The 23,700-nt window shown below is 43.2% G+C and overlaps 1 protein-coding gene across 1 annotated transcript in view; it reads right to left on the bottom strand.

The window, feature by feature from the left end:
- DOCK2 (dedicator of cytokinesis 2) overlaps positions 1 to 23,700 on the bottom strand; it is a 514,326-nt gene that overhangs the window by 339,904 nt on the left and 150,722 nt on the right. Inside the window, exon 26 of the mRNA XM_025212572.1 lies at positions 18,403 to 18,554. Within this exon, the coding sequence (XP_025068357.1) occupies positions 18,403 to 18,554 (152 nt within the window). The remainder of the gene's footprint in view (positions 1 to 18,402; positions 18,555 to 23,700) is intronic.

Genomic DNA, 23,700 nt, shown 5'->3' with positions numbered 1-23,700 from the left:
ACTGCCCCCAGTAACCCCCCCCCTTCCCATTTCCCTTCCTCCCCTCTTCCCCACTGCTTCCCCCTCCCTGATGGCTGTTGTTGGCCTGGCCTTGCCCCACCCCCACTCCATCCCCTTCATCATGGTGGCACTCCAGTCAGCTGGTAGCTCCCAAGCTTGAGGGTGCACATTGGTTTCCTCAACTTGGAGCTCCAATCAGCTGACAGGGCTCCTAGCCACAGGAGCCCCAGCCACAAGTTAACTTAATGGCATGATAGGAAGCAGCTACAAAGTTATTACACATATTTTGTTCCTCTTTTTATCATACTATTGACTGATTGAATGTGTGGGCAGGAGATTAACTGGTTAATCATGCTGTAAATTTAATGTGTAGATGGTCCCAAAAAAAGTCAAGTAAATAAACTCAAGTAATCCCTAGTTCTGTCCCATGAGACAGCATCAACAGATTCCTTTCAACAGGATCATCAAAAGAGGTTACTAACAGAAAATTAAAGTATTGGCCTTTGAGCTCCAACAACATATGTCATCTATTAATGACATGAGCCATTCACAACCACAGCACTGCAGAGAAGTTTCCCGCTAGCTATACGGAAAAACACTTAGAATCGTTTTTCCAGTGCATTATGGACCTCAACATGACACTTACCACTACTATGCTAGATAGAAGAGGTAGGTAGGAAGAAAGGAAAATAGCAATTTAAATTATCTTAAATATGGTGATGATTTGCTATGTATAGTAACTTATCAACTGTTTCATGTTGTAGTTTGTTAATAGAAATCATGATGTATCAAAACCAGAAGATAATTTATCAGAACACACAATTTTTCAAGAATATTTTCCTTTTTCTGTCCACTCATCATAACCTCATAAAAAAGTGCTAGTTTTACTAGATATAGAACCTGGACTCATAGCATATTTACAGCACTGCAACCTGTCTTTACACAAGAGTTAATGTAACACTGACAGATGACATATAGCCCTATCCAAAAGTAACTTACTTCATTCTTGCATAGAATTACTGGGAGCAGGGACAGCGTGGGGAGGTTCCAAAGTAACTATTCTGGGAAGCCATTTACTCAAGGCAAACAAACTATTACTTGTTCCTCCATCACCTGGCACTAACATCACCTGCTGTACACAGAAGCATTAGATATCTGCATATCTGCTTCAGATACAGAGGTCAATTTAGATTAATGTACAAAGCTATAAGTTACACTGATGTAAATGTGTCAATTGTTTAGACTCTTAAGAATTTCCTAAGAGAAGGGGAAAAAAAATCACAAGCAATTTCTCAAGAATACTGTGGCATGATATTGCCTCAATTGGAAAACTTCCAAATTAAGTGTGTAATCCAGATAAGACACAAACTGATTTTTCACTAAAACGTATTGCATTTCCTATGTATTTTAAGTAATTGTCTTATGTCTAGTTGATATGAAAAGATAGGGTGTCATATAATTAGTCAAATGTTCTTTATTAGGTTCAGTGTCATTTCACCAACACTATATATTACCCTTGTTTAGCACAGAAAATTTGCTTCGACATGGATGGACATTTGACAACCTCCAGTTTGGATTAAAGGAACAAATTACATTCCTTTGAGAAGTTGTTTGATAATTCACAGATTCTGACATTTCACAGCTTAACAAAATCTGGACTGTGTTACCTCTGCAGTCATTGGTAAGGTATAACTATTTTCTTAGCTAGTATAGATTGCTTCGGTTAGCAGACCCAATTACCAATGAGATAGTTCTGCTACAGAGGATCTTTTATTGAATAAACCAAGTAAACTTATGCACTGGATAGATGAATGGGCCATAGAGGTTAGCATAAAGGCCATACTCCATAAAATTGCCCTTTGTTCCTGATAATTTCCTGGTGTGGTTAGGCTTGGCTTGATTAAGCAATAGAATAATTCTATGGTTACAGACAGAAGTACAGTTTGTGAGTTTGCCCTACAATTGCACTTCACAGGCAATTGAAAGTATATAACTTCCTATTACAAGGCTAGCTCAAGATCTGATTTAATTTAAACAGATGTTCATCTAAAGGCTGTTTTTACTCATAGCATACAGAGAAGACCTTTTCAAAGTTGAACAAAAGGATCTGTAAACTTTGTCTAACTGACTGTCAGCTTAGAAAATGAAGAGTTTTGTCACAGTAAATGCTGTTTTAAGGCTTGCTGTCCATATGTATTCAACTCAGAGTGCATGCAGGCTCACGTGCTGAAGATCAATCTGTTGCCACATGCCCAAATCCTAGATACCCATGTACCCTCAGCATAGCACAGCAGGAGTGACAGTCTCACTTCCTTCATCACAGAGACTTCAAGATGGAAAGGGATTCAATAGCAGCATAAAAGGAGACTGAGTTGTAGAATATACCAGCAACAAGAGGAAGATCAGGGAAAGTGTTGGTCCCTTACTAAATGGGGAGGCAACTTAGTGACAGATGATGCAGAAAAGGCTGAAATACTCGATTCCTTTTTTACCTATCTTCACAGGCAAGGTCAGCTTCCAGACTTCTGCACCTGACTGCATACTTTGGGGAAGAGGTGAGCAGCCAGCAGTGGCGAAAGAACAGGTTATGGACTATTTAGAAAAGCTAGACATGTACAAGTCCATGGGGCTGGACACAATGCAGCAGAGGGTACTAAGGGAATTGGCCACTATGACTGCAGAGCCACTGACCATTATCACTGAAAAACTTGTGGCAATCAGGAAAGGTCCTGTATGATTGGAAAAGGATAAATATAGTGCCAATCATTACAAAAGGGAAGAAGGAGGACCCAAGGAGATACAGACTTGTCAGCCTCATCTCGGTCCCAGGAAAAATCATGGAGCAAGTCCTCAAGGAATCTATTTCTAAGCACTGGAGGAAAAGAAGGTGGTTAAGAACAGCCAGCATGGATTCACCATGGGCAATTATGCCAGACCAACCTGATTGCCTTCTATGATGAAATGACTGGCTCTGTAGATGCAGGAAGAGCAGTGGATGTGATATACCTTGATTTTACAAAGGCTTTTGATACCATCTCCACCAACATGCTCACAAGCAAACTAAGGAAGTACAAGCTGGATGAATGGACTGTAAGGTGGATGGAAAAGTGGCTGGATAGTCAGGATCAGAGGGTAGTAATAAACAGCTCAATGTCTTATGGGCAACCGGTATCCAATGGAGTGCCTGAGGGATCTGTCCTGGGGCTGGTTTTGTTTAATATCTTTATCAATGGGATAGGATGGAGTGCACCCTCATCAAGTCTGAAGAAGATACCAATCTGGGGAGAATAGTAGATACACTGGAGGGCAGGGCTAGGATTCAGAAAGGCCTCAATAAATTGGAGGATTAGACCAAAAGAAAATCTCATGAGGTTCAATAGGCACAAGTGCAAAGTACTGCACTTAGGACAGAACAATCCTACATACCAGTAACTGGCTGGGGACCAACTGGCTAAGCAGCAGCTCTGCAAAAAAGGATCTAGGGAGCACAGTGGACGATAAGCTGAATATGAGCCAACAGTGTGACCTTGTGAAGAAAGTTAATAGCATAGTGGCTGCATCAGTAGGAGTGTTGCCAGTAGATCAAGAGAAGTGATTATTCCCCTGTATTCAGCACTGGTGACTATATCTGGAGTACTGTGTTCAGTTTTGGGCCCCCCCCACTACAGAGAGTATGTAGACAAATTGGAGAAAGTCCAGTGACAATGAAAAAGGTTAGGGGGTGCTGATGAACGGGCACATGATTTCTGAGTAGAGACTGAGGGAACTGGGCTTATTTAGTTTAGAGAAGAGAAGACTGAGATGGGATTTAATAGCAGCCTTCCACTACCTGAAGGGTGGTTACGAAGAGGATGGAGCTAGACTATTCTAGCTCCATTGACTCCATTCATTGCCTATTTTGTCAATGATGGCAAATGATAAAACAAGGAGCAATGGTCTCAAGTTGAAACAAGGGAAGTTTAGGTTAGATATTATGAAAAACTCTCTCAGTAGGAGGGTAGTAAATCACTGGAACAAGCTATCCAGAGAGGCTGTGGAATGTCTATCCTTGGAGGTTTTTCAGATCTGTATAGACAAAGCCTTGGCTGGGACGATATAGTTGGGGGGTAGTCCTGCTTTGAGCAAGGGGTTGTACTAGATGACCTCCTGAGGTTCCTTCCCAACCCTAATTTTCTGCAATTCTAACGCACAAAGATAACACATTATAAAGATGAATCATTACTGTATGGTAATAATTCCTTCTTTTAATTGCAGGGATTCCATTTTGGTTTACTTTCAAACAATACTACAAAAATAGAAAGTGTGTTCAAAGTTTAACAAACCATACAAGAATTGGGCGTTGCCAAATGATACAGAAACCTGGAATCAATTTAGGTTTTCTACAAGACTTTTGCCTATTAATAATAATGCAAAGTGACTTGCCTTTGAAGGTTGCAGAACTCTCCCTCTACTGACACTGGGCATAGCTATCAATTATGCAATTTTAAAAAACAAAGGTACTAAAGGAAACATGAAGTCAGTGGTTCAGAAGAGAGCTCCATCAGTCTAACTAATATCACACTGAAAGCTCACATTGGAGGGTCTCCATCTGGACAGCTCAACAAAAGATGTCTCTACATTACAGAGTAGAGTAAGTTAGAGATGTGGAGCCAGGCAACCTGGCTCAGCATGGGTAGCACACTGCCTCCCAGCCCACTCTACCATTACCTCCAGTCTCTTTAAGGAAGCCCTGATGTTCTATCCCCAGGGTTCTGCAAAACACAGCATGAAAACCACTGAGTTTGAGAGATCAGAGGAAAACTTTTGGAGATCCTAAGCAAGAGTTTTTGCAGATGAGAGGAGTAAAACTATCCAAGCAATGCTATCTGATCTTCCATATATGGCGTTAGAATTTGTTGATAAATACATCTCACACCATGCACATTCCTTTAGATGCATTCCTAATCACATCTAAAGGAGATCCTGAGATCAGACCCTTTCTAGAGCACAAAGTGATGCATTTTATATGGCAACTAAAAACAAAGCTTTATTGATACCATTTTCAAAACATACCTTAAACATCTAAATCTTTGTTGCAAAAAAACCTCTCTATTCAGTCGGCCTCATAAAATGCTTATGAATCTTGCTAGACAAACTGATGTGAAGGTAATTCAGTGTCTGATACATCAAGTTTGATAAGCATATAGTTTTCTGGAAGAGACATTTTCTTCCTACTAAATACAACATTGGCTTGACATTGTTTATCATTACTTGATTTGCTTTGGATTAATGTGAAAAACATTACACAGTCATATTATTTGTCTCCAAAAGCCTCAAGTCCAACTCTGAGACAAATCAGCTTCTACCCAAGGCTGGAGATATCAGTAACTATAGCAAGAAAAAGAATGACACATAATTGCTTACTTAAGTGAGATGTATCCACCAGCTTGGACATGACAAGACCTTTCAGGAATCCATACTAATATTAGGGTTGTACGAAGTGGCTAGTATTCACTTTGGATTTGGACGATTCAGGGGACAGTGATTCGATTCAGTGATTTGAATCACTGTCCCCATTCAATTCGGCCCAATCTCCAAATCAGCCAGGCCAGGTCCATCCCCTGCCCACTCTCCCAGCCTGGCAATGGCTGCCCCACCAGCCCCAGCTCCCTGCACTTGTTAAAAAAAAAAAAAAAAGCCCCGGTACTCACCAGGGCTTGACCCAGAGGGACAATTCTCTGCTGCCCCCGACAACCCTACGATGCAAAAAAAACCCCCAGAAAAGCCCCGCACTCACTGCTACCGGGGGGTGGTTGGGGAGCACATGCAGAGTCCCCCATGCAGTGAGGGGCAGCAGGGATCTCCCACGACCCCCCTTGCTGCAGCCAACAGGGACTGCAAGAATCAAAGCTCTCAATCTTTTCCAAAGATTTGGAGAGCCTTGAACCAATTCAGACCTTTAAATTGACCCCCTGATTCAATTCAGATTCAGAGATTTGGCCACTGAATCAGGCCAAATCTCATCCGAATCAAATCACCACCCAAAGCTTCACACAACCCTAACTAACATGCCTATATGATGCTTTAGTGGGAAGATGAATATGCTTTAACAAGCTCTGCAAACAATGAAGGTCATTTCTACCATAATAATCAATGAATAAGTTTGAACTTGTCTGACATCTGTTGTGTAAACAATCTTTTAGTGAAGCTGTTATTTCAAAGCTGGTGTGGGGTAGATCGGCTGTTAGTGTTGTGGGGTCCAGATTTACTTCTGCCTAAGAGAGGTGAACTGCCAAACAGAAAGTAAGAAACAGTGGCACCTTGGGGCACATCCAGATGCGGGTGTTTCCTGGGGACAAATACCACAGCACATATTTGTTCTGCTGATAGTTGCCCCCAAGGAATGCCCCTGTACACGAGGTCTGACTCGGGGCAAATTGCCCCAGGTAGGGTAGGGGAGGCTGGGGCCAGCACCCAACCTGGCCCCAGCAGCCTTACCTGGGGTACTGGGGGGGCCTCCTGGGGCTGCAGTGGTGGTGAACGGAGCATGCGGAGGCTGGCCAGCAGCCAGATTGTGGCTCTGGCCAGCCAGGCTCTGGTTTCAGGCCACACACTGCTGCCATGCGTACCACCCCACTTTTTTTGTGTATGTGTTTTTTTACACTGGGATTTCCTGTATCTAAATTTGGCTCTGTGCAGCGTGGAGAATAAAACCACATACTCAGGCTGAGTTTTGCAGTGCCTCAAAAGCCTTTGAGGCACCACAAAATGCTGGTGTGTGCTCGTGTGGATGCAGCCTTAGAGATTAACTGGTTCCGAGGTAGACTGGCCATAGGCAACAATCTACTTTGTCAAATGATATCACAGCATTTTATTTCATAGGATTTCTCTTCCTTTCCCACAGAGGAGCAATAATAATCTCATTTTTTATCAGCTATGGAGTTAAGAAAAGAAGCTTTTGTTGAATGAGGCACTGCTAGCTACAGGATTTTGACCTCTGGTGCATGGGACCAAGAATGGAATACATTTATAGTCACTCAAAAAAAAGATTCTCAGGTACGATTTGCAGAAGCACTCCTCCGCAGTGGTGTAAGTATTCCGTTTGAAATCAATATCTATTACTTTTATGAGCAGACAGAGGTAGTTAGCAATGTTAGTCTGAAGTCAGGCAAAAGGCAGGACAGAGATGCACTTCTGCAAGCATTGTAGAGTTATGAACAGAGCAGGGGCGGGCAAAATATGGCCTGTGGGCCAGATGTGGCCCACAAGGCACTTTCATCCAGCCCACGGTGCCTCCCAACAAACTGTGCCCCGCCCAGCCCTTCCGCCCATGAGGGTGAAAGCAAAGCACCTACACCCACCCCGATATATCTCATTATGCCTCACTCCCACCCTCATAGGCAGAAGGGCCAGCCCTGCTAGCATAAGGTGGGACTGCTCTTGCAGGCTTCCCAGATGTTCCACCCCCTCCAGGCAGCAGGTAGGGAAGTTGGGGGTAGAGTGGGGTTGCAGCTGGGTGGGAGCATGAAGCATGGGGCTGGGGCTGGCTGCAGCATAGAGCCCTCACCCAGGGGGCCGGCAGCAGCATGGAGATCAGCTGGGCAGGGTGTGGGTGTGAGGGGTATGTGGATCCCCCAAAAACTTCCCCCCCCCATGGCAAGTTGCCATGGCAGGCACTGGGGGCAGCAGCAGAAGGGGTGCTCTGCTTGGTGCTGGTTCCTTGTTCCTGGCTCCAGGCAGCACTGTGAGGAGCACAGACCCTGCAGGGTTGTTTGTTTCCCCAGTGCTCCATGCACTCATGCGGCAGGCATGGGAGGGTACTGGAGTAGGCTGAGGAAGAGAAAGCAGCTGGCTTCAGTACCTGGGGCTTCCCTCCTGTGCCCCACAAGTGCGGGGAGTGCCAGGCAAACAAATAGCCTGGCGGGGGCTGTGCTCCTCACTGCAACATGCAGCACTGGCCAAAGCCAGGCACCAGTGCCCCCACATGCTGCTGCTCCATGGGAGGTAGTGTACCCACGCCCTTCCCACCCTCCATCACACCGCACAGACCAAAAACACAGACACAGATACATTCCCCACCCCATATTGCCTGCATTGACTGCAAGAGAGGACAGTCTGTTCCAGAGCCATGCACCCACACCCCACAAATGCCGCACAACCCCACAACCCCCACAACTTACCCTATGCCCCCTCACACAGTCACATCCCCTCACAAACTCCACCCACATCCCCCTACGCACACCCCCCACCACACACACACAACTTTACCTACCCCACACAATATAAAAGACTCAGAATTTATTTTTGAGTTATTATGCAATCACCTCTATATATAGTACACAAACACAAATCAAAACAAAAATATTTTTTGTACTAAAATTAAAATACATTATAGTAGGTGTTTGGCTTTTAGTGTATGATTTGTTTTTTTCTGTTTCTAAGATGGCAACTTCCCCCTCCCAAAAGGAGCATTTCCAGGGGACAAAGAGAAGGACTTCTGGTGGCAAAGGTCAGGGGTTATTGAGACTTCTGGCCCCAAGATGGCAACCTGGGTGCAGGGCACTTATCAAGGGGTGAGGCTACCCATGAGGCTTTTGACAGCTCAGCAATACTCATTAAACAGCCCTCCACCCAAAATAATCACCTGCCTCTAGAATAGAGAGTTATTCAGAAGTTCTCAGCACTGGTCTATCCTATCACTAGAGTTCATTTATTTCTGCAAAATGTCCAGTTTAGAATTTAACACATGCAAAATCCTTCTGTTACTTACTAAGGTGAAAGTGAATAAGTTTCTGTTGACTTAACTCAGAATTTGGATCAAAAAGCAATTTGGGGCTTTAGCCTTTTAATAAAAATTAAGGTTTCCATATTACCATACTGCCAGCTCCAAAAGAGAGGCCATTTACTCTTTTTTATAAAAACCCACCTGGATGCAGCACAGGGGTCCAAAAAAGAAGATGTCCAGGAAAACCTGGATGTATGGTATCCCTGCTTTTATACAACTGATATTACATGGTCACTTAGCAAAAAGGCCCTTCTTCCATTTTGCAGTAGACCAGCCATTCTGTTTGTAAATTATTTCTTATGTAATTGTACTATTTAACATAGTAACAAGGTTCTTCCTCAATGGAATCCAGAAACATAGATAAAGTAGGCAACTTGACTGCTAATCAAGGAGCTTAAACATATTGCATGCAACAGGCAATATTCTCTAGTCAAAAGGAAACAACCAGTAGCACTGTCAACGCCCAGCTCTTCAACTGAATTTCTGTATACTTTGAGCAAATTGCTTTAACTCCTACCATCTGTCCACCTTGTCTCTTTAGAGCATATGTCTTTGCAAGAAGAGATGTTCTTCCTATATATATGTGTGTGTGTATACACACACACACACACACACACACACACACACACACACAGAACTAATGTGATCCTGTTCAGTATATTTTTTATGTAAAGTTAAAAGTTGTTGTTGGTCATTTGAAAACATCAGACTACATTCTACTGGATATTTGCTTTATAATAATAGCAGCACCTATTAAGTGTCTTTCCAATAGTAGCATCTGGTTGTTTGGCAGACTTCTAATTAATGCTGGCATACACAAGGTTTCCAGAGTGGCTATCATATGCTAATACTGCTACTGGACTCCAAAGGCTTTAAGAGCCTTTTTCTTCTAACCCTTTAATTCAGAACATGTGTATTTTTACGTCAATTTGTGGAAAACTCTTCCCCAAATGCCTCACAGGAGACTTATACTTAGACACTTTACTCTGAATATAATATATGCAAAAAAGGGAAAAGTCCCAATCAAGCAGACAAGACACCATATATTTCTAAATTGTATATCTATCTATCTATCTATCTAGCTAGCTAGCTATCAGCCCTTATAATAAAATTATTTTGCCTTATTTATTTAACTCCAAGATTAGGTTTTTTCCTCGTTCAACTTGGACATTCTAGTACAAGTGAACAGGGAACAGGCAAGAGAACTACAGGAGGAGGTAGTGAGACTCCAAAGCATCCTCTGCCATGAGGTGTTCATCAATTCAATGCTGGAGGAGACCTCCAGGACTGTGGAGGAAGAAATGCCACATGCAGTGCTAGAGAAGAAAGGACATGGGCACCCAAGTGGGTGGAAGCTGGAGGCCTGTGACTTTTGGCAGCAAGTAGATATCTTCACTTCCACCTGCAGTCGTTCATCTGGAGAGCAGATACGCAGCGCTAGCAGCAGAAAGGGAGGATCATGTTCCATTGGTGAAAGAAAACAGGCCAGGCCTCACCACGGTGGGAAGGATCAGGATGACTGCCACCAAGAAGCAGCAATAGGTGCTGGTGGTTAGAGACCGCTTTCTGCAGAAGACGGAGAAAGCCATCTGCTGACCTGACCTGTTGTCTCAGGAGGTCTACAGTTTGCCCAGAGCCTGGATCCGAGATGTCATGGAGGGACTAGCAAGGTTCATCCAGCCCTTCGACTACTACCCCATGCTGCTCATCTATGTCGGCATCAGTGATACTGCCAGGGGAGACCCTGGGCATATCAAGAGTGAATACAGGGATCTGGGTGCAAGGGTGAGGGGGTCTGGGGCTCAGGTTGTGCTCTCATTGATCCTTCCAGGCAAGGGAAAGGGTCTGGGCAGGAGCAGGTGCATCCTGCAGATCAACACCTGGCTGCGCAGGTGGTGTCACCAACACAGATTTCCTCCACCATGGGATGTTCTTCCAAGAAGAAGGATTTCTGGGAAAAGACAGGATCCACCTGAAGAGAAGGAAGAACATCTTCACAGGTAGGCTTGCTAACCTAGTGAGGAGGGCTTTAAACTAGGTTCACCAGGGGATGGAAACCAAAGCCCTGAGGTAAGTGGGGAAGCAGGAGACCAAGAAGAAAAGCAAGCAGAAGAGGGCAACAGGGGAGTTGCTCTCATACTTCCTGAGAAATCAGGGCAATCAACTAGTTACCTCAGGTGCCCGTATACAAATGCACAGAGCCTGGGAAACAAGCAGGAAGAATTGGAAGTCCTTGCACAGTCATGGAACTATGGCATCATTGTAATAACAGAGACTTGGTGGCAGCTTCCATGACTGGAGTACTGTCATGGATGGATACAAACTGTTCAGAAAGGACAGTCAGGGAAGAAGAGGAGGAGTTGTATTTTATGTAAAAGAGCCATACAATTGGTCAGAGCTCCAGTATGAAACTGGAGAGAGTCCTGTTGAGAGTCTCTGGGTTAGGGTCAGAGGGGACAGCAAGAAGGGTGATGTCGTGGTGGGGGTCTGCTATAGACCACCAGACCAAGAGGAAGTGGTGGATGAGGCTTTCTTCGAACACCTAGTGGAAGTTTCCTGATCACAGGCCCTGGTTCTCATGGGGGACTTCAGTCACCCTGACATCTGTTGGGAGGGCAATACAGCAGTGTGCAGGCAATCCAGGAAGTTTTTGGACAGTGTTGGGGACAACTTCCTGGTGCAAGTGCTGGAGCAGCCAACTACAATCCATACTCTTTTTGACCTGCCTCTCACAAACATGGAGAAATTGATGGGGAATGTAATAGTGGATGGCAACTTGGGCAACTGTGACCATGAGATGATAGAGTTTAGGATCCTGAGGAATGGATGGGTGGAAAGCAGCAGAGTAAGGACCCTAGACTTCAGAAAAGCAGACTTCAACTCACTCAGGGAAACTCATTGGCAGGATCCTCTGGGAAGCCAGACTGAGGGGGAGAGGAGTCCAGGAGAGCTGGCTGTACTTCAAAGAAGCCTTACTGAGAGTGCAGACAAACCATCCCTATGTGCAGGAAGACAAGCAAGTATGGCAGAAGACCAGCTTGGCTTAGCAGGAGACTCTTCAATAGACTAAATCACAAAAAGGAAGCTTATAAGAACTGGAAACTTGGACAAATAACTAGGGAAGAATATAAGAGCATTACGTTGGGCATGCAGGGATGACATCAGGAAAGTCGAAGCACAACTGGAGCTGCAGCTAGCAAGGGATGTGAAGGGTAACAAGAAGGGTTTTGACAAGTATGTTAGTAGCAAGAGGAGGATCAGGGAAAGTGTGGGTACCTTACTGAATGGGGGAGGCAACCTTGTGACAGAGGATGTAGAAAAGGCTGAAGTGCTCGATGCCTTTTTTGCTTCCATCTTCACAGGCAAGGTCAGTTCCCAAACTACTGCAACAGGCAGCACAGTTTGGGGAGGAGGTGAGAAGCCAACAGTGCTGAAAGAACAGGTTAGGGACTACTAATAAAAGCTGGAAGTGTACAAGTTGGCTGATATGATTACAGAGATTTTGGCCATCATCTTTGAAAACTCATGGTGACCAGGAGAGGTCCTGGATGATTGGAAAAGGGCAAACATAGTTCCCATATTTAAGAGAGGGAAGGAGGATCCAGGGAACTACAGACCATCTTAAACTTGGCCTGAACCACAGGATGGGGACAGGAGGAAGTTGGAGGCCAATGGAGCCAGACTGATGCCCACAACTTGCTCTCCTGTCCCTTGCCCCCATGCCTGCCCCTTACACCTGATCCCTGACCCACACGGCCATCTATCCCCAGCCCCTCCTGCCAGTTAATTCCCTGCTCATTCCCTCATGCCCATCCTCTCCACTCAACCCTCAACCATGCTAGCCAAAGCTTTGTCTAGCTGGGTTTTGAAAACTTCCAAGGATGGAGCTTCCATCATGTCTCTGGGTGACCTGCTCCAGTGTTTTACTACCCTCCTACTGAGAAAATTCTTTCTAATATCTGACCTAAACTTCCCTTGCTGCAACTTGAGACCATTGCTCCTAGTTCTGTCATCTGCCACCACTGAAAACAGTCTAGCTCCATCCTCTTTTGAACTCCCCTTCAGGTATTTCAGAGCTGCTGCATTTTTTTAACTAAGATCTACATGGCAGAAACTGACATCTTGTACTTGACATCATCTTTCTGATGCACAGTTAGGTGTGTAAATTGCATCTATAATGTTTTTCAGCCGAGGTATTTTTTAATAATTAACTTGAAAGGAGAGGCTGAGCTCAGTGTGAACTGTCACCCCTTACTTTAACTGGAAATAAAAAATTAGCTAGATAAGAAGCTCCTGGATGCTAATGCACACTATTACAACTGTCAAAATTGCAACTGATCTATGCCACTTTTAGTATGAATATACGATCATAGTAGGAAAATCATCCTCCATCAAAATCTATATTTGGCAAGATGATGTATGCTTCTAAGAGCCCTATCTCCTCAGAGAACCAATACAAGCTGATAACAGTCAACATAAAGGTATTGCTATGGGCAAAGAATATTCATCCAATAATTTCTGTGTTCATGTGTGTGAGAAAGAAAATTATTTTGTGTTATATTTATGAATTTGTAGGTGCATGGTGCACGGAATTTACAACTCTATTAATAAAATCAAGACAGGTCTTCAAAAAGTAGTGTGAACTTTAGTTGAGTTAAAAATGCTATAATTAATTTATGAGACCAATCTAAAATCTCTTAAGTAGGCTACGGGAAAATTATTCCTCTAAGAAAGAAATGAAACAAAATAAAATGTTATTATAAACTGACTCCTGGTGACTGTCCAAATTAAGTTTCATTATTTGCATACAACAGCAAGCAATTGAACAGGAAGAAGATTGCAACATCATTGTAACCCACAAAATAACAAGCCCTGAGCTTTGAAGGGACATTTGGGGAGCATAGCTTGGATTTTTCATTCATCAGTTTCAATGAATCTTTCATGTGCAAAGAGAAACGTTATGTACCCCTGTATGTGAATTTAGCTTTATATAAAGAACGTCAAAGATGCTAAAGGAAAATATATCATTGAATCAAACACTGAAAAGACCATTAGGGTAAGTACAGACAGACAAACAGCCCACAGTAGAATCGATTCAATCTACTCAGGGTTCTCTATCAGTTGTAGATTCAACTGATACCAAACATAAGAAACATTTACTTTTCAGTTGAAAAAAAGCAGATGGAGGCCTGCACTGGCCTAGGCAAAAAGGTGGGAGTGCTAAAACATGCTTCCCAGCCTGCTGGTCAGCCAGGGCATCCCTGATTGACTGGCCAGAACATGCCCCCAACCTCCTGCTGTCACCTATGGAGTGGGGGAGGGGGGAAACACAGTGCCCTATCCCCAGGAAGTTCCAAGTGGGCCATCTGCCCACATGGAAGAGGAGCCCAAGGCTTCTGGGTAGTTTCCCTGAGCCCTGGTCTGCCCAGCTGTGGAGAGAGTGGTGATTCCCAACCTCCCAAACTCCCCGCCACCCCCATGGTCAGACTGGCATGTCACTGACATGCAGCAGGGAGAGAAAGCACCCCCTACCCTGGTCTCAGCCCTGAGTTCAGGTCTTCCCATTAGGTGGGGGAGGGGCAGATCCTGGGGGTTTTCCCATAGGCTCTATAGGAAAAAGGATCCGGCCCCACCACCTGGAACAAGCCCCCGGGGCTGCCCACTGCAGCCAGCACTGCAAGCCCCAGTGCTGGCTGCCACTGGTGCCGGAATCCAGCAGGAAGTGACAGGCAGCCCACGGGGCTTGCACCAGGCAGCAGAGATAGGAAAACTTCATACAGAGCAGGATCAGACTCCACTGCCTGGCGCAAGCCCCTGGCCCACCTGGCGTGTCCCGCAGGGCCTGGCATCAGCAGCAGCAGCCAACACGATGCAGTGCGCAGGCCTTGGGAGCTTGCACCAAGTAGCAGGGTCTGATCTTGCCCTTCATGGAAATGTCCTGACCCTGCCACAGAGCATTAGCTTCTGTGCTCAGACTGCCTGCCCCCTGGCCATGGCACCTTGCATAAGAATCACTGATTGACACAGGTTACACTGATGGCATTAAGAGCAGAGTGCTGTACTTGTTGTAACAAGTCATTAATTTCCTTGATAAAAAAATGAAACACTTCAGTATTCCCCCCTCCATCCCTCACCCCCAGAACTGGGCAACATAGCTATGATCCTCAAATTTCTAAAATACAACATCTAAAATCCAGCAGTCCTTAACGGTACACCAGTATCTGAGTGCTTTTGGAACTGAAACTTTTTGAAGTAAAGTCTAAACTCATTCATCCATTAAAAAACAAAACAAAGAAACCTTTATGCCAGCACAGATGGTTTGATGTTCAAAATTCCTCAGCAACACCAGTCATCTTGGTAAATACAATATATAAAAACATTTACAGAAGCAAAAACATTTTTAGGTTTAATCAGCTTTGCAGTTTACTTACTGAGTTTTAGGAGAAGCTATCCATTTAACTTTGGGTAATTTCATGCCTCAGATATTGTATTGTTGCAAAGATGAAAATATACTTATTTTCACATAAAAACATGACCTTTTCAAGATACAAACATTTACACTATAAGCTAACATTTACAGCATAAGCTAACAGTATACGGAAAGAAACTCCTTTTTTCCTGAAAGGAATTTGAAAACTGTTTAAAATTTTGGCCAAATATTGAAGCTCAGAATATAACCAAGCCAAATGTTAACGTTCTGCCATTCTATATCTATTTCATATATCTTTATTTAAAAAAAGAAATGAAAGGTTTTTGTATTCACTATATCTTCATCAAAAGGAAAGGCACTTTTGACTTCCCTGTGAAGAATATCAGTTTTAGAAGTGACCCAACATTTCTCATTTCCAAATCTCCTTGAATATGAGCATGTTAGCAGATGTTAAGAATTATTTGCATAATTTTATTCACCTTTACTCATAGCCTCATGCTGAGACTGCATGTGAATTAACTAGTATGGATAGAAATTAACAAAGTATTCAATATATTTGTGCATATATTACTTGCTCATCCTATTTTCCATTAATGCATTATCCTATATTCTACACAGCAGTGTACTTTGTAATTTAACAGCATATAACATTCCTTTTCTTACTCAATATCTTTTGTAAATCCTCCTTTAATTTCCACTTTTTCCACAATGCATATTAACTATAATTTCCTTTAGCCCCTCAGTGAAGCAAAAATAACATGCAAAATGTTTGCCCTTTACAATACAAGCAAACAGAGAACTCAGGAAAGGGATCTAAAAAGTCATTAAAGTTCTCTAAAAGCTTCAGCAGCAACCAAAAAAGCCAGTAAAAGGTTGAGTGTCATAAGAAGCTAATTGAACACAAAACGGAGAACATCTTTATTCCATTATACTAATCCATGGTGCGCCCACATCTCAAGTACCGTGTACTGTTATCGTCTCAAAAGGATGTAGTTGAAATAGAAAAGGTACAGAGAAAGGCAACTAAAATGATCAAGGGGATGCTGCAGTTACCATACCAGGAGACACTACAAAGTCTATGTCTCTTCAGTTTGGAATGGAGAACGTTGACAGAAATCTGATGCAATACAAATCTATAAAATCATGAAGGTTGTGGACCATGTAACAGGGAACTGTTGTTCACCAGTACCAGAATACTAGGACTAGGAGGCACCAACTAAAATGAATAGGTGATAGGTTTAAAAGTAAACAAGAGAAGGTACTTTTTCATGCAATCCATATCTAACTTGTTGAATTCATTGCTACAGGAAGTGGTAGAGGCAAATAGCGTAGACTGGTTCAAAACCAGATAGGCAAACTCATGGACTATAGATTTATTAATAGCTGTTGAACAGAATAGTTAGCGATGCTTCCTCTAGCATCTCTAAACCAATAATGATGGATGCCAGTGAGGGTAATGGACAGGGGACAGACTATTCTATATGTAGTGAGGTCAGGCCAGAATCCTGGACTCAGCTGGTCCCAAACAAATAGCACCCTGGTGTCAGGTGGGCTGAGTGACACAATTAAGGCAACCAGTCCAGTGAAGGCACAGGCAACAGGCCCTACCCGCTCCAGCCCTTAAAAGCCAGGCCCAGCCTGCTGTCTCCTTGTCTGGGCAAAGCTGGAAGTTCCAGCTCCTGACATTCTGTGTACCTCCCCTCTCCTAATGTTCTGGTGTTGAATCCTGGCTGACTCTAGCTTCTGACTCCAATAAGACCCTTGGCATCTCCTAATTCGGGTTTGACCTTCAAGTCCGGCTTTTGGCTTCTGAACCCAGTTGAACATTGGCTAAACTTGTCTCCAATTTCAGCTTCTGACTTTGGCTTGTCCTAGCTAAGGCTTCTGAATTCAGTTCCAACACCACATCCCTCCAGATCCCAGACCCCTGGGGAATTATTTGGAACTACACATGTGCTTTGGGTAACCCACATCCCAGTGCTTGAAACTAGACTTATGCAGTTCAGTCCTCTCCCCCTAAAACATCCAATTCTGCTGTTGGGGACTGAATACTGGACTAGATGCATCATTGGTCTGACCCAACATAGCACTTCTGATGGTTTTATGTTCTTAAATAGAACAGACAAGAACATACAGTACTAACCCTGTCATTGACACACAGCCCTATTAAAAATGAAAAGATAAAATGAATTTGACTTCCTTTCCAGTTTGTACATTATGTCCAATGTTAGTTTAACAGAAAATTACAGCTCTTCAGAATAAAGCATACATACATGGGAAAACCTACTGCATCCCTAATACAAGGGTTTACATTTACATTCCAGAAGATTCTTCAAAAGCAGCAGCAAAACCCCCACCAGACCTTGCAGAATACTAAAGGGGGGTTAATTCATAAGTGCTCTTACTTAAGGAGAACATACTCAGTCATGTTTTCCACATTACATTTTCACCTGGACCCACTGCTATTCATTCTTCATCCTGAAGCTTGGAGAGGACAGTGGCAAAAATAACTTTGAAGTTAATCATCATCCAGAAAAAAAGAAAAGGACTTAAAGTAAGATTATAGAAAGCAGAATATTAGAAAATGGGTCCTTTGTCAAAGTTAAGTGCTATTATCACACAAAGAAATGCATCACTTTCTCCAGTGACACCAAGTTATAGGTCCAAAATAATGCCAGTTAAAACTGATACACCATGTGAAGTTGAATCTCTTCTTTGCAAGCTATTTAGTTAATGTCAGTGTAAAATACATTTTAGATAGTTAAAAAAATTGTAAAGATTTTCTTATAAACAGATATTACTTCAAACTATTTGATTTAGTACAAATATTAGGAAAATGTTATAATATACTTCAACCCTTAATCGTAGTTGAAGTGTAACCATGTAAATAAAAAATGCTGGAGCCTTAGCTGGAAGAAACTGGTGCAACCCCCCTGCCTTCAGTGACACTATATTGATTTACTACACTGACTTTAAGCCACATGAAACAGAAATTGAAAATAAAAAAATATCATTTTTTTTGTATTCCACCCTTGATGCTCTCACTACTGTAGAATTTCATCCTCTGATAAATAGATTAATTTAATTTGCCTCGACTTATATTTAGAAATAAAATGAGATTTATCAGCATCAATATTTTATAATTCAATCACCTCAGCCCGTACTACAGGCTGCGGCCATCTACATCATCATCAACATGAATACTTACTGGGTTTTGACAGCTAAGAACCTCTAGGATGCTGTTGAGTAATTCAACACAGTACTTCTTCTTCTCATGGACATGAGCCTGTTGCTCTTCCTTTTGTTCTAGTAATTCCTTCAGTTCTTTTGTAATCACTGGAAGCAAAATGTCTCTGCATTCTGAAAGTAAAATATTTATTTATTAAGAAAAATATGAATAAATCAGATGTTATTGGCAAACAAATCCTTGAAATACTGAAGTAAAACGCTCTTTCAGCTTTAATACTTGAACCCTCTTTTACCTTGGCATTCTCCATTTCCCTTTCATGCCTCAAGGATTCTCTAACTTCTGATACCCATATGTCTCACCAATCCACTTCACATATAAATTACAAAGTCAAGATAAAATGCTAGATGGTCTTCAGCTGAATTCTGAAGGCTATTTGCTGATGTGGACATTATTGTTGGTGAAAACTTGTTGACTTCATGTATGTACTGCAAAGCATTCTATATATTTCTGAAGTGACATGTGGGTTTCTCTCTCTACATGCTTTGTTTCTTCCTTTTGAAGAATAATTTTGAAAGGTTCACATTTGCACAGATAGTAAAATATCGTTTAAAAATTAAGTGGATTTCATATTATAATTTTATACCATGAACTACTTAGTGCAAATGCTTCAAAAAGAGAGCCTACCAGGACAAGGAAACAACAGTGCGTATAATGAGAAAGGTCATATTGATAGCTGGGTCAACCTTCGCCCTGTCTGGTTTTTTTTTTTTAATTTATTCTCTGGAAACATGGGTTGAAACAGTAGTGTATGTTAATTTAAAATAAGCTATTTAAGGACTATGGTTCAGGGATTAAGGACGAAGGATAAGATTTCCAGAACTGGATAATACCTGCTTTTGAACATTTAACGATCCAGAATATTAAGTATTACTTATATATACTCCATAATAAAGTAAGCAAGTAGGATGTATGGAAACAGTGTGAATGCAGCTGAGGAGAAGCCGCTTAAGGAAGGTTTCTTCTCATATGCAGGAAAATAAAATACTTTTATATATTACAGCTGTATGCAGCAGCTTTAGAGGATCCATCTTAAAACAAAAACACTAGCAGATGCCCTAAACTGACTGATTCTTTTTAACACACCACCAGTATGAAGTTTTGGCCCGTTTGTTTGATTTCTCAAACGTAAGAATGGGAAAGGATAGGGAGGCAGAGAAGGGGATAAACTATGTTTACTCATAATACTTACTCATCTTTCACTCAAAACAGATGTAATTTCTACTTTGAAACTAGCCTAATGTTATCTGAAAACAATATAATGTAGTTATATGTTTCTGTGGAGCAATCATTTGCCTTCAAAAAACTGCTCCAACTATTCTATATATGTAGGTCAGTCTTCCAGGGTGACGACATAAACTCCAGTTGTTCCAAAAGAGTAGCCATTTTGGGTTCTAACAGATTTCAAGTATTCACAATTAAAGTGAATTCTACAGGTGGGCTACAGGCATGCCCCACTCATAGTATCCCATCCTCCTTACCAGTTGTTATATTTGTCCAGGGCATTTATAAATAAATGATATAAGCTACAAGTGCAGGAAAGTGTGCTGCCAGATTAGCCAGCATGGATTACATTGTCAAAATAAACCTATACATTCAGTTTCATTAGCAGATTCAACAGAAAGTAACTTAAAATGTATATGTGCAAAGTAAATAAACTTAGATATCTCACAGCTACAGCAGCTGTTTAGGCTGCAGCAACGTGGCAGGGGCACCAACAAGACCCAGTCCTTTGGTACTGGTGGCAGTGTCAAGAGCACCAGCTGGGAGCCAACTGACTCTCCGTCCCCTTCCCTTGGAGAGGGCAGAAAAAAAGCAGAGAGGGCTGTGTAATGCAAGAGGACCAAGAGACCCCCTGCAGTGCTACATGTGTCGCCTGACAAGACACTGTATTACTTAGTAGTTTCTCTTTGAAAGACTAATATTTTTGTGGTGGGTCCACCATTTCTGTGGTGCTATCAATAGCACAAGCATCTGGACACTCACTTTTTGTAGCGTTAAAAGAGTCATTTAACATTAGAAATGTATTAAGTGCACATCGCCTAAATGTTCTCAACTTGTGACTAAGTTAAATGAGACAGGAAGTATTTAGTACCTAGGAGAATCAATCCCATAGAAATGGCTTTTCTCACTTCTGCATACTACAAACCTGCATAAAATGCATAAGCTACTGTCAACCAGGGGGAATTTGATAGGTCTTCAAATACCTGAAGGGTGATTATAGAGAGGATGGAGATGGGAGGAACTTTCTAACTATGAGGGTGGCCCAGCACTGGAATAGGCTAGCAAGAGATGTTGTGGATTCTCCGTGCTTCAAAATTTTCATGAGCAGGTAAAACACAGACAATTGGCTGGGATGGTTTAATCAGGAATGATCCTGCTTTGAACAGGGGGCTGGACAGGATGTGACCTTGTGAAGTCCCTTCCAGCCCTAATTTCCTATGAGGTTCAACAGTGCAATAGCTACTTTGCACAGGGCACTGCAAATAGCTATCCCACATCCTACCTGATTTCATGAACAGTGGTGATTGAAACCACATACTGTAAGGGACTCTTCTAAATAGTCTAATCCCTCTTTTTAAATAGGGATATTTTTTTAAACTCTCTTTAAAAAAAGAAAGTAATTTTTGACAAAAAAATTGAATTCAGTTGAAAATTTGCCTCGGGATAGAAGTTATAGACAAAGGAGTGAACCATAAACCCAAATTTGTTCAAAAGTTAAAATGAATAAAATTGCATTATATTCCTAACTCACTATATTGACAATTGCTGCAAAGTTGAGACTTAAGGCCTAGGCATAGGTTACCTGAATAACATCATAAATCTGTGGAATGTTGTGATGTCATAAAGTTACAGACAGCCACAGGTGAAAGCTTCATGTTGTTTCAGACCTGTATGACTGTGACTTCCCACTAGAGGGCTGGCAAGCAGAGGCATAGACAAGAGTGGAGAAAGTGGCATGTAGCCCCGAGGCAGAGAAACCAGCATGGGGTCTCCCCTCCCTCCACATCCAACAGAAGCCCAGCCAAAGCAGAAGGTAGTAGGGGAAAAATCTTGAAAAAATATTTGAAGTGAAGTGGAGAGGAGAGGGGAGTTGGAAATAAAGAAAAAAGGAGTGAAAAAAGATTTAAAGGACTAAAATCTTGTGTGTGTGTCAATTAATTGGGATTGGGTTGGAAGGGGGATTCAGATTAGGGGAAGCAAGTCATTGCTTGCTGGCAGCAGGGAGCTGTCCTGGCTCCAGTTGCTAGACCCTGGGTGTGACAGGGGCCATCTCAAGGCTGATCACATCAGCCCACTCACCTGTCTAGGGCAGTCTGCCCACCTGACTTTCCTGTCATGCCTTTGTTATAATGAAAAAGTGGTTTCTAGGAAAGAGGCTGCCCTTTTAATGCCCTAATACCCAGGGCATATTACACAGCTCTGATCTCCCCTTTACCATGTTTCATAGTTGTTAGGGTCGGAAGGGACCTGAGCAGATCACCAAATCCAATCCCCTGCCACGGGCAGGAAAGAATGCTGGGGTCAAACGACCCTGACTAGGTGTCTATCTAGCCTCCTTTTAAAGCATGCCTCGCAGATGTTACACTGGTATTGTCAACTCTGTGCACCCCCTTGGTGCCAGGCCTTTCTTCCCCTGTATCTCGTGCCCCTCTGGCGACCCGCTCTCAGGTACTAAGCTCTACCCAAATTGAGTGCCCCTATCTTTGGGCACTAATGAGGCCTCCACTTCTCCTACAGCCTCCTTCCAAACTATGGGGTAAATAGGAGCACAAACATAGGCACCTAGGTTACAACAACTCCCACAATGAAGGCAGCACTCAGCCCCTTTAAGGAGATAACACTGCCATCCCTAGGACAACACATCTCTTAGACCTGGGTGCCTTGGGACTCCTGGAGCCTTACTGTTTTTGTAGGCAGTAAAGTAGGTAGCACAAGGTCTCGGGAAGCTCTCTTATGCAGAAGCTCCTTTCCTTAGCAGTTGCTGGGGGAAGAGCTCCCCTGCTGGCTCCAGCCCTGAGCTTATATGTCCCCAGGGCCCTGCCTCCTTCAGGTGCTGGCAATTACCCCCATTAAAGCTGTTGTTTAGGCAACCGGCGGCTGTGGGGCTCTGCCACACCTGCGGAGTTCCCTGGCCAGGCTGCTTCTGTCCTTAAAGGAGCAGGCACATTTTAGTGCCCTGCTACACTGGGAATGGGGAAAAGATGTTTTCCCCAGCTCCAGGGTCCCACAACAGTTAGCCAATCTCAGTTGGAACAGTTGCATCAGTTACAGCCAGAGCACAGAGCCCCAGAGAGGCTGCTTCTCCAGGGCTCTGTGCTCTGGCAGAGCAGCTGGGGCCTGGCGAGAGCACACAGCCCCAGAGAAGCAGCCTCCCTGGGGCTCTGTGCTCTGGCTGAGACTGACATGGCTGCTCTGTGCTGAGAATGGGACCACCAGACAAATAGCAGAGCAACAAGGGCTTGGTAGGAGCACAGAAACCCAGGGAAGCATGCTTTCCCAGGGTTCTCTGGTATTACTGAAACTGAGCTTCCCACAGGGACACCATGCAGCTGCGGGGAAACAGGCTTCCTTGGCTCCATGGTCTCTGCAATTAAGCTGAGAACAGTTGCTCTCAGCAGGAAGGTGGGGAAAAGGAATCACTAGAGTTTAGAAGGGCAGAAAGGGATACAGCAGCTGGGACCTGAGCATCTGTAGATACTGGAAGAATGAGAGTAAAGTGTTTTACCTCCCCTGACCATTCAAATACTCTGGAACAGCATGAGTAAAGAATTTCCCAGATAAACCTCCTTTTCAGTGGCTTATCTTTAATATGTTTAGAGGGTACTTATGGTGGTTTAACACCCATTACCTAATGAATGCTCTCATTTTAAGTGTCTTTATGCTGTTTTTAAGGTAACCTATGCCAAGGGTCTCAGTAAAGGAAGTGGACTATAAAATTGAGGTTTTTTTAACATGGATTATTACTGTTATTATAAAGCTTTAGGCAACACAACAATTAAGCACATGGGACACAGATGGGGGGGGAGGGGAGGAGGGACTCAGCCCTTCCAAATTTAGGGCAGCCCAGCTGCAGGCTTCTGCAGCGGGGGGGCAGTGCACACACTCAGATACCCTGTGTAGCCAAGATCACAGCCAGCCCAGCAGGCAGGTAAGTTTCTTTCAATTTTTCTTTATGACTGCCTGGGCTTGGGAGCAGGGGGGAGCGGCAGATCAAGACCCCCACAGTGCAGGAGGGAGTGGGGTAGGGACAGGGGA

Source organism: Alligator sinensis, unplaced genomic scaffold (assembly GCF_000455745.1).
Source record: "Alligator sinensis unplaced genomic scaffold, ASM45574v1 scaffold606_1, whole genome shotgun sequence".
Classification (NCBI taxonomy): Eukaryota; Metazoa; Chordata; order Crocodylia; family Alligatoridae; genus Alligator; species Alligator sinensis.
Note: the sequence above shows the minus strand (reverse complement) of the source record. Positions and strands in the feature narration are given on the sequence as shown.